At 59.2% G+C, this 13,427-nt stretch overlaps 2 protein-coding genes across 2 annotated transcripts in view; one reads left to right on the top strand and one right to left on the bottom strand.

Moving 5' to 3' along the window:
• SERINC4 (serine incorporator 4) overlaps window positions 1-7,382 on the bottom strand; it is a 28,709-nt gene extending 21,327 nt beyond the window's left edge. Inside the window, exons 1-3 of the mRNA XM_075007125.1 lie at window positions 7,284-7,382; window positions 412-579; window positions 51-229 (exon numbers count right to left, since the gene is read on the bottom strand). Coding sequence (XP_074863226.1) covers window positions 51-229; window positions 412-579; window positions 7,284-7,382 — 446 coding nt within the window. The remainder of the gene's footprint in view (window positions 1-50; window positions 230-411; window positions 580-7,283) is intronic.
• Window positions 7,383-9,743: 2,361 nt separating this feature from the next.
• On the top strand, window positions 9,744-13,202 carry HYPK (huntingtin interacting protein K). Its single transcript, XM_075006881.1, has 4 exons — window positions 9,744-9,937; window positions 11,590-11,645; window positions 12,630-12,681; window positions 12,911-13,202. Exons 1-4 carry the CDS (start codon window positions 9,752-9,754, stop codon window positions 13,004-13,006), a joined length of 390 nt encoding a protein of 129 aa, XP_074862982.1. The 5' UTR covers window positions 9,744-9,751; the 3' UTR covers window positions 13,007-13,202.
• The last annotated feature ends 225 nt before the right edge of the window (window positions 13,203-13,427 follow it).

Raw genomic sequence — 13,427 nt, 5'->3', positions numbered from 1 at the left:
CTTCCTGCAGGGAGCAGCAGCAACTCTGATGGGCTGAGGGAGGCTCTTACCCGTTGTGCAGCAGGGCACGGAAGTCGCTGCTGGATTTCACGTTGACCAGGAAGAGGGCCTGTGCCAGGTAGAAGCAGGCGGTGCCAAAGCAAACCCGGTAGACCGCTGAGTAGCCCACCAGGATGTCACAGTCCATGCCCTGGGGCAGGTTCTTGCACAGCAGGGCATAGAAAGGCACCTGCAAGGAGGGAATCCCAGGGAAAGTTCAGCTGGTGCTCCTGCCTGCCCCAGAGACAGCCTGGGGAATGCTGGGCCACTCCTGCCCAGGGCCAGGGCGATGCAGTGTGGCGGAGCCAGACCCTGCCTGGGGCCAGCAGCAGCCGCTCCAACCCTGCCCCCGCGCCTGGGCCGGCCACTCACCTGCTCCTGTACAGCGTGGGCGGCGGAGCGGGACAGCATGAGGCAGCACGCGGCGGAGGCCAGCGCGTGGAAGAGCGCGTAGAGCGTGCGGCTGCCCGTGCGCACCCTAATGCTGGGGCAGGAGGGGCAGCAGAGGCCACAGGGGGCTGGACCACAGCAGCAGCAGACCTGAGGGAGGAGAGAGCAGAGCCCCGCATGCCTCGGCTGCCCACGGGCTGCGCTGCGGCTGCCCGGGCCGTCTCAGGGAGAGCAGGGGAGGCTGCTGGGGTGATGGCGCAGCTCAGCTCTGGCAGGAGCCCTGACTCACAGGCCCCAGCTACTGTCAGGAAGAGAGCTGGGCCCGGCCCTGCCCCACGGGATGGCCACCCCGGTAGGAGGGGACTCTGCCGCCTGGGCTCCCCAGCACAGCGAGAGGCCTGGAGGGGGGCGCTGGGGCAGGGCCACAGGGGCTCACCTGGTAGACGAGCGAGTTCATGAGGCAGCTGCGGAGGGGGCTGCGCCTGAGCATCTGGCGGAGGGACGGGGCTGGCTGCAGCGTGCGGCTCTGCTCCTCCAGGGAGGGAACGGAGGCAGGCTCAGGGCTGTCTCAGCTCGGCACCAGCACCGGGAAGGGGCTGTCCTGGCCCAGAAGAGGCTCATGGGGCTGCACAGAGGCTGTTGCCTCCTGTGTCTTCCCCGGCCAGGTCCCGGCTGCAAGGCGAGCGTCAAGGGGGAGCTGGACTGAGCTGCTCCCCCAGAGGGATTAGTGGGGGATTGGGAGGCTCTGGCCAGTCTGGCCATCTGTTCCTGCGGCGCGCTGGGGCAGCGCTGCAGGGCAGGTCCACGCTCAGGGCTCTCCTGATGGGATACGTGGCCTGCACAGGCTCCTTGTCCCCAGCTGGACTACACAGAGACAGGAGCTGCCCTGAGCCTCCGGCGCTGATCCAGACCCCTGCCCGGGACAGTTCTCCACCACAGCCCTTCTCCCCAGGATGAGCCTCAGCCCCACCAGCTCCCTGCGCTGGGAGGGATTAGGCCCACTAATTGGCTCAGGATTGCCAGATTCACCTCCTGTGGAGATGGGGAGGGTCTGTCCCACGTGCCTCGTGTCTCGTGCTCTGCCCACAGCCTCTCTATGCAGAAGGCCAGGCCAGGCAGCAGAGAACGACCTGCCCCGGTCGCCTAAGCCCGAGCCCCATGGGCCATGGACAGCAAACCAAGAGCCCTTCAGGCCACACAGCAAGCCCCAGCTCCACACGGCCCCTCCTGTGCCCGGTGTCCCCATGCAGAATGGGCTGGACCCACAGGAGCTGTCATGGACCCGCCAGGAGGCCGAGGCAGTGTGGCCCAGGGAGGGAAAAGGAAGGTGCATCACCCAGCACCTTCAATGCAGTGGGGCCAGGCAGAGGGCTGGGCACCCCTTGGCTTCCCCCGGGAGCTTTGATACCTTTGCTAGTCAGCTGTTGGCAGGGGAGGGAGGCCCTACCCTGATCCAGCCTGCCCCCCCCGGGGGCCTCCCCAGGGGCTGCCTGGGGCCAGCAATGCAGCAGCTCTGGGAGGCAGAGAGTGCAAGCAGTGGCACGTGACTGGTGCTGCTGCTTGTCTGCCTTTGCTGAAGCTTTGCTGACGGGCTCCTGGCAAAGCAGCTCTGCCTTCCGAGCGTCCAGGCGGCTCTGGGACAAAGTGGGAGCCGGCTGGGAGATTTGTAGGACCAATGGGTGCAGCTGGTGCCCGCTTGCTCAGTGCTGCCACCCAGTGGGTGCAAAAGGGCTAACGTGCTGCTCTGGCGCCAAGCCGAGGCCTGAGGGGTGTGTGGCATTGACTGTGTGGAGGGTACAAATGGGGCAGCTACCAGCACTGGGATCCAGAGACCCAACAGGGCACCTGTGACAGCCACTGACACAAGAGCATGGAGGTCCCAGGGGCTGGGCCTCCTCGTGAGCTCAGCAGGGCTCTGCAGGAGGAGGTGGCAAGAGGCAGGGCTCCCAGGTACAGCAGCTCTCATGGGGCCTGCCAGACAAAGGCCAGAGAGAAGAGCCCAAATGGATTTCCAAGCAGCCTGGCCAGCTGGGAGCCTGGCTGTGGCCAGCGAGAACACAGAGCAAACAGACTAGGTCCACCCAGCATCCTATTTGCTGACAGTGGCCAAGGCCGGGCACCCCAGAGGGAATGAACAGAACAGGTGCTCCAGCCTGTCAGTTCCAGCCACTGGCAAGCTGAGGTTCAGGGATGCCCAGAGCGTGTGGTATGTCCCTGACCGCCTTGGCCAGCAGCCATGCAAGGGCCTGCCCTCCAGGAGCTGCTTCCACCTTCTTTGAGCTGGGCTGCCCATCCCGCAGGGAAGGGTGTCGCAGGCTGAGCGCGCACCGTGTGAAGAAGTGCTCCCTTGATTTGTCTGAAACCTGCCCCCCATGGCCTCATTGGCTGACCCCTGTTCTTATGGGATGTGAAGGAGTAAATAACATCCCTTCCTTCCTTTCTCCACAAGTCGTGATTGTCTAGACCTCCGTCACACTATCCCTTAACCACCTCTTTTCGGAGCTGTCTGGCCCCAGCCTTTCCAGTCTCTCCCCACACGGCAGCTGTTTCAGACCCTCCTCGTTGTTGTTGTCCATCTTGGTCCCCTTTCCAATTCAAATCACCCTTTTGAGATGGGGCAACCAGGACTGCACGATAATCGAACTGTGGGCAGACCAGACCTTTACACAGCGGCAATAGGGCACTCTCTGGCCTCTCCGTTTCCCAAGGGCTCCTACTCGGTACAGGTCTTTTGACTGGTGCACACATAGCACAGATGTTTTCAGAGACCTCTCCCCATGGACTCCAAGAGCTCTCTCTGGAGTAGGACAAGCTAATTTAGACCCCTCCTTGTAGCTACAGTGGGGATTCTGTTGACCAATGTACATCACTTCACATTTTCCCCCACTGAGCTCCATTGCTATTGTCTTGCCCTGTGCGATTTCTTTGTACTGCTTTTCACTCTGCTGCAGTTAGCTGTGTGGGACTGTTTGCCCCCTCTCCATTCATCCCTTTTTCTAGATGACTTCTGAAGATACACACATCTCATAGGGCTGGAAGGGACCTCAGGAGGTCATCAAGTCCAGTCCCTGGCGCTCTTGGCAGGACCAAACACCATCCCTTTTTTTAAAAAAGGGAGTCTATTTGCCCCAGATCCCACAATGCCCCCCTGAAGGATTGAACTCACAGCCCAGGGATTTAGCCATGTTGAGCAGTACAGGCCCCTTCTCCCAGCCCTGCTAGTTAACACTCCACCTGCTGAAAACTCACTGGGTATTCTTACCCTTTGCTTCCTGTTGTTTAACCACTTGCCATTCCATGGGAGTGTGCACATAGGACCTTTTCCTGCAACCATGTTGTAAAGCCAGAACCCTCCAGCCTTTGTCTGCAGGCAGGAAGGAGAGCAACAGCCATTCCCTGAGGGCAGCAAGTCACAGCCTTCCTCACCTTCCAGCTCCATTGCATTAGAACAACAGACCACCTGGCTGGTAGGAAGGAGACCCCATACCACTGGCACCAGCTAATGAAGGGGGGCTACAGAAAACAGGCTGATAGCATTCTGCCCAGCAAGGCCCCACTTATCAATAGTTACGATTGGGAAATCCTCACTTCTTTGTGGTTCTCTCACATCTCTATTATTTGTCTGCATGAAATCTGTCCGGTCTTTTGATCGTTTCTGTTGGTTACATAATTAATGTTGCTAGGTATAAATTAATTAAGATGGTGGGGGGTGCTTGGTTAGAGAATTTTGTTAGGATTGATTAGTAAAATTTCAGCAAAATAGTTGGTGAAGATCTAGCTAACCACAACTTTCCAGTTTTACTCCAAACGCTAAGAAGTCTTGTGGCACCTTATAGACTAGCAGATATTTTGTAGCATAAGCTTTCAAGGGAAAAGACCCACTTCATCAGATGCATGAGTGGGGGCGGGTTTCAGAGGGGTATTTAAAGAGTGGGGTCCCGGTAAGAGGGAGGGCCAGAGCTGACAGGGTCTATTCAGTCAGGGTGAAAATGGCCCAGTATCAGTAGTATGTATCAAAAGAGGAGAAAAAACAAGTCAGATCACACAGGGGATGTGGCCCATTGTCAGAGTCTAATGTGGAGATGTTAACATCCAGGGCAGAAGAAGCTGCCTTTATAAGAGGCCAGCCACTCCCAGCCTCTATTTAATCCTTGGCTGATGGAGTCAAAGGTGCAAATAAATTGCAGCTCAGAGATTTCTCTCTCCATTTGATTTTTGAAATTTCTTTGGTTTAAAAGTAGCAGTCCTAAATCTATTGAGACAAAGTACTGAGGGGGGCCGGGGGGGTGTCCAGTGAAAGCTGAGGGTGCCCTGAATCTACATGTGCTACTCACATGCCTGTATCACGTTGGTGGGCAGAGTTACAGATTTTAGCGCTGTCGCGGGATTAGAAATGTTTTCGTGCCAAGAGTCACAACAGGAGGTGTGATTTCCCCAGCAGCCCAGCCAGGGTGATGGGCTGCACAAAGGCTCAGACAGCCACACACATCTCAGGGACGTGGGACTCCTCTCCTGGGACGCACCCCAGGGTGACAGCCCACCTGCGTCAGGTGCCTTTGGGCTAAGCAATGCGATGGGAATCAGATGCCCAGACGTCCATCCCACACCTTATGTATGTGGACTGGGGTGTGCTTGCATGCCCAACAGCCAATGGCAGTTTGCCACAGCAACTCACCGGGGTCAGGTAACCCTGACCCTCCAGCACCTGATGGAAAGAAGAAAGGACTTCTTCCTGCCACAGGAAAAACTGTAAAATGGGTCTAGCAGTGTCCATCTTGGTTCCTGTTCCAAGGTTCCCTGTTCCAGCATGCTGGTTCCAGCTCACCAGATCTCCAATTCTCCAGTAACTAAGACTGTGTAACCTGGAATTGTACCCCACATGGGCTGGACTTTCAGAAACTTCGAGGACTCAGCTTGAACAATTTTTCTCCCTAACCCTGTTCTTTCTTTCTTTGTTAATAAACCTTTAGATGTTTACGTCTGAAGGATTTGGGCATTTGCATGTAGTTTTGGGTAAGATCCACGTGTATATTGTCCGGGACTATGCCTGGACCCTTTGGCACCTTAAAGAATCTGTGTGGTGAGAGGTTTTAAGAACCTCTGATCTGAGTAGGGGGCAGTTGGTCTGGGCTGGTAGAACCACTGGAAAATCTGTGGGTTTGCTCATGTGGTTTCTGGCTGGCCAGTGGGGCTGGCAGAGGTGCTGTGGTGGCTGGTTGGATGTGCGTTAGTGAGAAGGAAATCCCAGCTTGGGGCTGTGAGTGGCCCAGTTTTAAGCAAAGACACCTGGACTGATTTCCTTAGCTGTGCCCGGGAATCCCACCATATTACCTAGGCGCCGCCTACCCCAGGGCCCAGAGCTGGCCCCACCTCCTACCTTACCCTGGCAGCATTCTTCCTCCAACTGCCCAGCCACACCTCCCTGTGTAGCCAGGGCAGGAAGCAGGGTTGGCACGCTCAATTCTGCCACACTGGTAATCTTCCCTGAGTGCCAGCCCTGAGCCAGCCCAGCGTGGATGAGTGAATAGTGAGCTTTGAACAAGCCAGAGGCTTTGCACCTGGCAGTGGTGCCTATCACATGGCATCCAGGCCAGAACCCCATCTGGGTGAGCCTGCACCAGCTGGGCACTGTTGCTGCATGGCTATTAGAAAAGTCACCCCATGGCCCCCTCTCTAGTGACTGGATTTTTATATTGGGTCTGGAAGCCATTTTAATGCCCAGGGTGGTTATTGGCCCTAAATATGGTGCTGGGGGCTGTGTGAGGTGTCCAAGGAAAGTCGATGATACCCTGAGTCCAGGTGTGCTGCTTGTCTGACTGTGTCATGTCTGTAGGTGAAGGTGTAGATTTTAGCTATGTACCTGTATTAGCAATGTTAGACTGAGCAAAGGCCCAGACGGCCAATACCCATGTCGTGAAGGTGAGGTTCTCCTTCTGGGACTGCAGCAAATGGAAACTCAGCACAGAGACCCACCGCGTCAGGTGGTGAGGCAAACCCTATGGCCGAACAATGGGCCCTGGCAGGTACTTTCTTTGTTCTTCAGTCCTCATGAGTTAAGCTTATCTGGACTGGGGGCCCGTCCCTCAAAGGGATGTAGTGGACTTAGCAGTATCCTTCTTGGAACTTTTGTTCTGTGGTTTCCCAGGGTCCATGTCTCAGCATGTGGACTTCAGTGGGCTGGATCTACAATGCTCCAGTAACTAGATCTATGTAACCTGAAATGGACTTTCAGAGGCTTTCAAGAATCAGCAAATAACATCGCAGGCTGCACCGGCAGCTATAACTGACGCGTGTAGAGTATCGCTTTACCTATGCGTCTCTCTGACCCTGCTCCTTCCTTTTCATTAATAAGCCCTTAGATACTAGATCTAAGGATCTGGCTTTTGTGCGGCGTTTTGGGTAAGGTCCAGGCATATATTGATGGGGAGCTGGGGCTGGAGCTGGGCCCTTTTGGGGCTGGAAGAATCTGTGCGGTGTTGGGTGAAACAGGTTTAACAATTGCTCACCTGTATTTGGGGGTTGTTGGTCTGGGCTGGTAGAGCAGCTGGGAAGTCTGTGGGTTTGTTTGTGTGGCTTCTGGCTGGCCAGTGGGGCTGGCAGAGGTGCTGTTGTGGCTGGTTGGATTTGCCATAGTGAGAAGGAAATCCCAGCCTGGGGTTGTAAGTAGCCTGGATTTTAAGCAAAGTTACCCTGGATTGATTTCTCTGGCTGTGCCAGAAACCATATAGGACATCCCCCAGAAGTGGCTGCGGTGTCTTAGGTCTGCAATCAGCTGGGAGGGGGTTCCGAGATGAGCCCTGTACCTGCCAGCAGGGTGTGCCCACCCCATACCTAGTGGCTCCTGCTCTGCTTACCTGGGCCTTCCAGCAGCTGGCCACCATCCCCTCTACAGGCTGGAATCCACCAGCTCCCCTGTGGAGATGCCGGATGTGCTGCTCCAGCTTCCTGGTCATCAGGTGAAGGATGACAGGGCCTGAGTGTCCTACTATGCATGCAACTCTGGAGAACAGGGGCAGACTGACAAATGCTTCCAGCAGTTCCCTGCTTGGGAAAAACTACCCAGTGGGGAAGCCAGTTAGGCAGCAGCCTCTGATTGGCTGAGGCTTGTTAGACTCGGTTCATCCATGATCTCTGGATGACTCTTGTCTTGCATCAAGAGTGATTAATTGGAACTCAAATCAATCTACTTAACCTTCTTACCCATCTGAAATAGTAAGATTAGCAATCGCTGGAGAGAAGCCTACTCCTGCCAGCAGCAATGGCCCCAGCTGCTGGGTGCATAGCAGGTAGGCGGTGCAGGAGGCCCTTACGCCTGCGAGCCTCTTTTGGCCTCCTGCTGCGCCTGTGCCTGCTGAGCCCTGCAGAACAGGACACAGACACTGCTTGCCTGTGAGCTGCCAGTGGAGGTCCTGCATCAGCACTCGAGAAACAGCCCGTAAATCAGCGCCCTGGGTCAGGGACCAACACCCTTGAGCCCAGGGTCAGCAGCCACCATTTCACGTTGTTACATCCATCACCTTAGCAGTGCCAGCTGTCCTCCTGCACCCCTGCAGCCCAAGGGACGGGGAGCACCAGGCGCTCCAAGATCAGTGCAAAGTAAGTACACTGGAGAGGAAACTCTTATAACTTCGCAGGTTGTGTCAATGCAGAAAGGGAGAGGATCCAAACAACCTGTAAGTGAAACCCCTGCTCAGGGCACAGCTGTCTCCCAGGAGCAACTATGTCTGAGTGCAGAAGGACTGGGATGGAGAATAATGGAGCACATCTCTGGAGTGGCCTTGGATCCTGTGCACGGCACTGGTCACCTTGGCGCAGACAGAGTCCAGCAGGACTAGCAGGGTTCACAGAACAGTGTGAAGAGCAGTTCTGGGCCGGGGGAAATTGCTCTGTGAATGCAGGTTAAAGAGACTTGACAGATATTCTAGAGCAGTGGTGCACAATCTATGGATTCTGACCCCTAAGAGGGTGGCAGATGTCTTCCTGAGGGTTGCTGGTAGCCTCACAGGGGCAAGGAGTGGCTCCCTGCCAGGGCCAGGGGTGGCTGCCCACCCAGGGAGCTGGCAAGAGGAGATGGCAGCAGGGTAGCAGTAGTCCGCCTGGGCCACCTGGACTCCACACAGAGCTGGCAGTGGCTGTTCGTCCAGAGAGCCAGCTAAGGGGAGCCAGCGAGGGGCAGCTGGCAGCCCATCCCTGGACAGCTGAGGCTCCCCATCTCAGGGCCAGCTGGGCTCCACACCCCAGCTGCTGGGGCTTTGCACCCTGGGGCTGTCCACAGCTCCACGCCCCAGCCGCCAGGGCTCTGCAGCCCCAGGCCAGCCGGGGCTGCACACTCCAGCTGCTGGGGCTCCATGGTGCAGATGCTGGGACTGGCCTGGGCTCCATGCCAAGGGCCAGGACTCCACCTCCCAGAGACTGGGGTTCCATGCCCTGGGCCTGCTGGGGCTACATGCTCCAGCTGCAAGGCTAGCTGGAGCTCCACACCTCAGCTGCTGGCGCCCCAGGGCTGGCCAGGGTTCCACCCCACGGAGCTGGGGCTCCATGCCCCAGATGTCAGGCTTCCATACCCTGGGCCAGCCAGAGGTCCATGCTCCAGATGCCAGTGCTCCATGATCCAGTCACCAGGTACAGCCGGGGCTCTACGGCCCAGCCACCAGTGCCCCGGCGTGGGCTGGGGCTCCACATTCCAGCAGCTGGGGCTGGATGGGCTCTGTGCCACTGGGTCAGCTCCTCACAGCCCAGCCAATCGGGCTGCACGCTCCAGATGTTGGCGACGGATGGTGCTCTGAACCATGGGGCTGGGGCTCCATGCCCCAGAAGCTGGGGTTCTGCACCCCAAGCCAGCCAAGGCACCATGCTCTAGCTGCTGGGGCCAGCCAGACCTCCACACCCCAGCCAACGGCGCCCCAACCCCTTGCCTCTCGCCGGGCCTCAGAGGCCACCGGCCTGTGCAGAGGTGGCGACGGGGTCAGGGAGGCTGGCGCGGGGGCACCTTTCGCCGTGGGGCGCTGGGAGCCCCCGGACCCAAGCGCATGGCCGGGCCAGGATGGCTGCAGGAGGGGGCAGCCGCAGCACTCGTGACACCCGTGACCTGGGCTGTGGGGCCACTGGCTGTCTGCCCCCTGGGCGGCCTCCTGACGTAGGTCTGACGTAGGTGGTGCCCGCGGGACAGGGTTTGTGTAGGTCCTACAGCAATGGCCAAGCGCAGCGCTGTGCCCCTCCCGGCCGAGGGGGGCGCTCGCCGCTTTCTGCGCAGCCGCCTCTCGTTGGTTTCCGCGCCGCACGTGGCCCAGGTCCCGTGACCGGAAGTGCTGGCGGCTGCGCGATGGCGGCGGAGGGGGACGTGGAGCTGGAGCTGGAGACGGAGCAGAACGGGGCCGGGGGCGGCGCGGACGGGGCCGGGGGGCGGCCGGCCGAGAAGCCCCGGAAACACGACAGCGGCGCCGCGGACCTGGAGCGGGTCACGGACTATGCGGAGGAGAAGGAGATTCAGAGCTCGAACTTGGAGACGGTGTGGGGGGCGGGGCGCTGGGGGGCGGGGCTGGGGGCTGTGAGTGGGGGCAGGGGCAGGGGCTGGGGGCTGTCAGTGGGGGCAGGGGCAGGGGCAGGGGCTGGGGGCTGTCAGTGGGGGCCGGGGGCTGTGAGTGGGGGCAGGGGCAGGGGCTGGGGGCTGTCAGTGGGGGCAGGGGGCCGGGGCTGGGGGCTGTCAGTGGGGGCAGGGAGTCAAGGCCGAGGGAGTAGGGGCTGGGGACTGTCAGTGGGGGCAGGGGCCGGGGGCTGTCAGTGGGGGCCGGGGGCTGTGAGTGGGGGCCGGGGGCCGGGGCTGGGGGCTGTGAGTGGGGGCCGGGGCTGGGGCTGGGGGCTGTCAGTGGGGGCCGGGGGCTGTGAGTGGGGGCAGGGGCAGGGGCTGGGGGCTGTGAGTGGGGGCAGGGGCTGGGGCTGGGGGCTGTGAGTGGGGGCAGGGGCTGGGGCTGGGGGCTGTGAGTGGGGGCAGGGGCTGGGGGCTGTCAGTGGGGGCTGGGGGCTGTGAGTGGGGGCAGGGGCAGGGGCTGGGGGCTGTGAGTTGGGGCAGGGGCCGGGGCTGGGGCTGGGGGCTGTGAGTGGGGGCAGGGGCAGGGGCTGGGGGCTGTCAGTGGGGGCAGGGGGCTGTGAGTTGGGGCAGGGGCCGGGGCTGGGGCTGGGGGCTGTGAGTGGGGGCAGGGGCCGGGGCTGGGGGCTGTCAGTGGGGGCCGGGGGCTGTGAGTGGGGGCAGGGGCTGGGGCTGGGGGCCGTGAGTGGGGGCAGGGGGCCGGGGCTGGGGGCTGTCAGTGGGGGCAGGGAGTCAAGGCCGAGGGAGTAGGGGCTGGGGACTGTCAGTGGGGGCAGGGGCCGGGGGCTGTCAGTGGGGGCCGGGGGCCGTGAGTGGGGGCCGGGGGCCGGGGCTGGGGGCTGTCAGTGGGGGCAGGGGGCTGTGAGTTGGGGCAGGGGCCGGGGCTGGGGCTGGGGGCTGTGAGTGGGGGCAGGGGCTGGGGGCTGTGAGTGGGGGCAGGGGCAGGGGCTGGGGGCTGTCAGTGGGGGCAGGGGCCTGTGAGTGGGGGCAGGGGCCGGGGCTGGGGCTGGGGGCTGTGAGTGGGGGCCGGGGGCTGTGAGTGGGGGCAGGGGCCGGGGCTGGGGGCTGTCAGTGGGGGCCGGGGGCTGTGAGTGGGGGCAGGGGCTGGGGCTGGGGGCTGTGAGTGGGGGCAGGGGGCCGGGGCTGGGGGCTGTCAGTGGGGGCAGGGAGTCAAGGCCGAGGGAGTAGGGGCTGGGGACTGTCAGTGGGGGCAGGGGCCGGGGGCTGTCAGTGGGGGCCGGGGGCTGTGAGTGGGGGCCGGGGGCCGGGGCTGGGGGCTGTCAGTGGGGGCCGGGGCCGGGACTTGGGCTCGGGTTCCTTCACAATCAGTTTTGAAACGGGAGAGGGTACAAGAGGCTGTAGGGGCAGAAGCTGCCAGAGGTTAGGACAGGGGGCCCCTGGGGAGTCTGGGGCTCTTCTCCATCAGCCCACAGTGGTTTCAGATTCTAGCCGCAGAGGCTGCTGCGTGTGGTGTGCACCAGGGTGGCGATAAACTCAGCCTGAGAGTGCTGTTGTCGTGACAGCACTGACTTCTTAAGACCCTAGACATGACATTTCCTGCTTTTTCTGCCTAGGCCATGTCAGTGATTGGAGACCGAAGATCCAGAGAGCAGAAAGCAAAACAAGAGAGGTAACTGCTCTCTGCACCTCTTCTGTCTTTGTAGCGTAGAATTTGGCAAGGCTTAGTGCACCAACAGATTAAGCCTCAGCCTTATTTGTTACTGTGGGTTATAAGAGGTTCTTCAGAGCTGAAGCTCAGAAAATTCTAGCCCTGAGGTGTCCAACAGGCAGCCCATGGGCCAGAATCCAGTGCACACAGCCAGCAGTGGTGCCATATTTAAAAGATTGGCTGCCCTGGGGCCCCAGCAGCTGGGGCACAGGGCCCTCAGCAGAACTCCAGTGGTCAGAGTGTGGAGCTGCTTTCAGCCTTGGGGGCAGAGCCCTAGCTGGGATATGCGACCTGGGGCAGAGCCCCGGTGGCCAGAGCACAGAATTGCAGCCAGCCCCAGGGGTGGGGTGCAGGGATCATGGCAGAGCCCCAGCAGCCAGAACATAGAGCTGCCCTGGCACATGGATCTCCTGGATGGGTTAATCCTGGGTTTGGGGTGAGTGGGGTTTGGGGCTGTAATGGGGGTTAAGCCTGGGACAGGCAGGAAACGGTTTGAGGTGGGCGGTTTGAGGCTGCGGAGGGTCTGAGCCTGGGGACGTTTGGTACTGTGAGGGGTTTAAGCCTGGGGGGAGGTGGTTTGGGGCTATTTTGTGTTTGAGCCCCAGAACATGTAAAAAATGGCTGTGGCCCTGATGAAGAAAGGTTGGACACCCCTGTTCTAGCCCATGCCAAGCCAAGCCTTTCAGTTACCGATCAGTTCAGTCCAGTGATGGATGACTTTGCTTTGCTCTGCTCATGCAAAATCTTCCTCTAGGTGCCTTGGGATAGAGGATAGTTTTTCTGGTTAAGCTTTCTACTTGCCCAAGCCTAGTCTCAGGACTGGTGACTTTGTTTCAGCAAGGAGTTGCTGCAAGCTTTCTGGTTTTATATTTTACAAGTGTGATTGAGTTGGTCTGAAGCGTGTGTGGAGGATGGTGCTTTATGTTCTGATTCAATTTGTTACAGGGAAAAAGAACTGGCAAAGGTTACAATTAAGAAAGAAGATTTGGAACTGATTGTGAGTATGGAAGGAAACTGGTGCTGAAAGTGAGGCTGGAGCAAGGCACTTTCAGATTTCAGCCAGTTTATTTAATCAGTGTTGGTCATTAAAATAAGTGCAGGGCTGTATTGTGTTGTAGTAGGCCAGGAACAGTAGCTGAACTCTGTAGCAGCTGTGTGACTTGCACTAATCTTGTGTGACCGCTGCTGTGGTGCAGCATCTCTCATCTTGGCTCCCTTCCTTGCAGATGAATGAGATGGAGATCTCTCGGGCAGCAGCAGAGCGCAGTCTACGGGAGCATATGGGGAACGTGGTGGAGGCGCTGATCACCCTCACCAACTAGCCACTCTCCCACTGGACCACGTTGTGCTTTGGGAAGGGAATGAGGGAGGATGACTCTCTTGCTGGGACTTCATTGAATGTCTTTGCTATTAGCTCTGCCCTGTGCACTGCCTCCCTGAGACCTTTGACTGCAGTACTGGGTCAGATGCTACATGTATTAACTTATTGAAATAAAGAGAACCATAATTTTCTGTGGACACAGTTGATAAAGGAGTTCTGAACAGGCTGTGAGAAGCCTGCCACTTGTAGGTTTTGATTAGAGCATGCTCTGTGGATGGATGTCTGCTCGCACGGCTGAGCAATGGGTCTGGTGTCAGAAGTGAGACAAATCCAACCTGTAAAGGTCATGAGGGTAGTGAGTACCGAGCTGAGGGGCCTTTTTCTGAGTGCAATGTTCACTTAAAGCTCTTCAGCGAATAGCT

The sequence above is a fragment of the Carettochelys insculpta genome, chromosome 12 (assembly GCF_033958435.1).
Source record: "Carettochelys insculpta isolate YL-2023 chromosome 12, ASM3395843v1, whole genome shotgun sequence".
NCBI lineage: Eukaryota > Metazoa > Chordata > Testudines > Carettochelyidae > Carettochelys > Carettochelys insculpta.
Note: the sequence above shows the minus strand (reverse complement) of the source record. Positions and strands in the feature narration are given on the sequence as shown.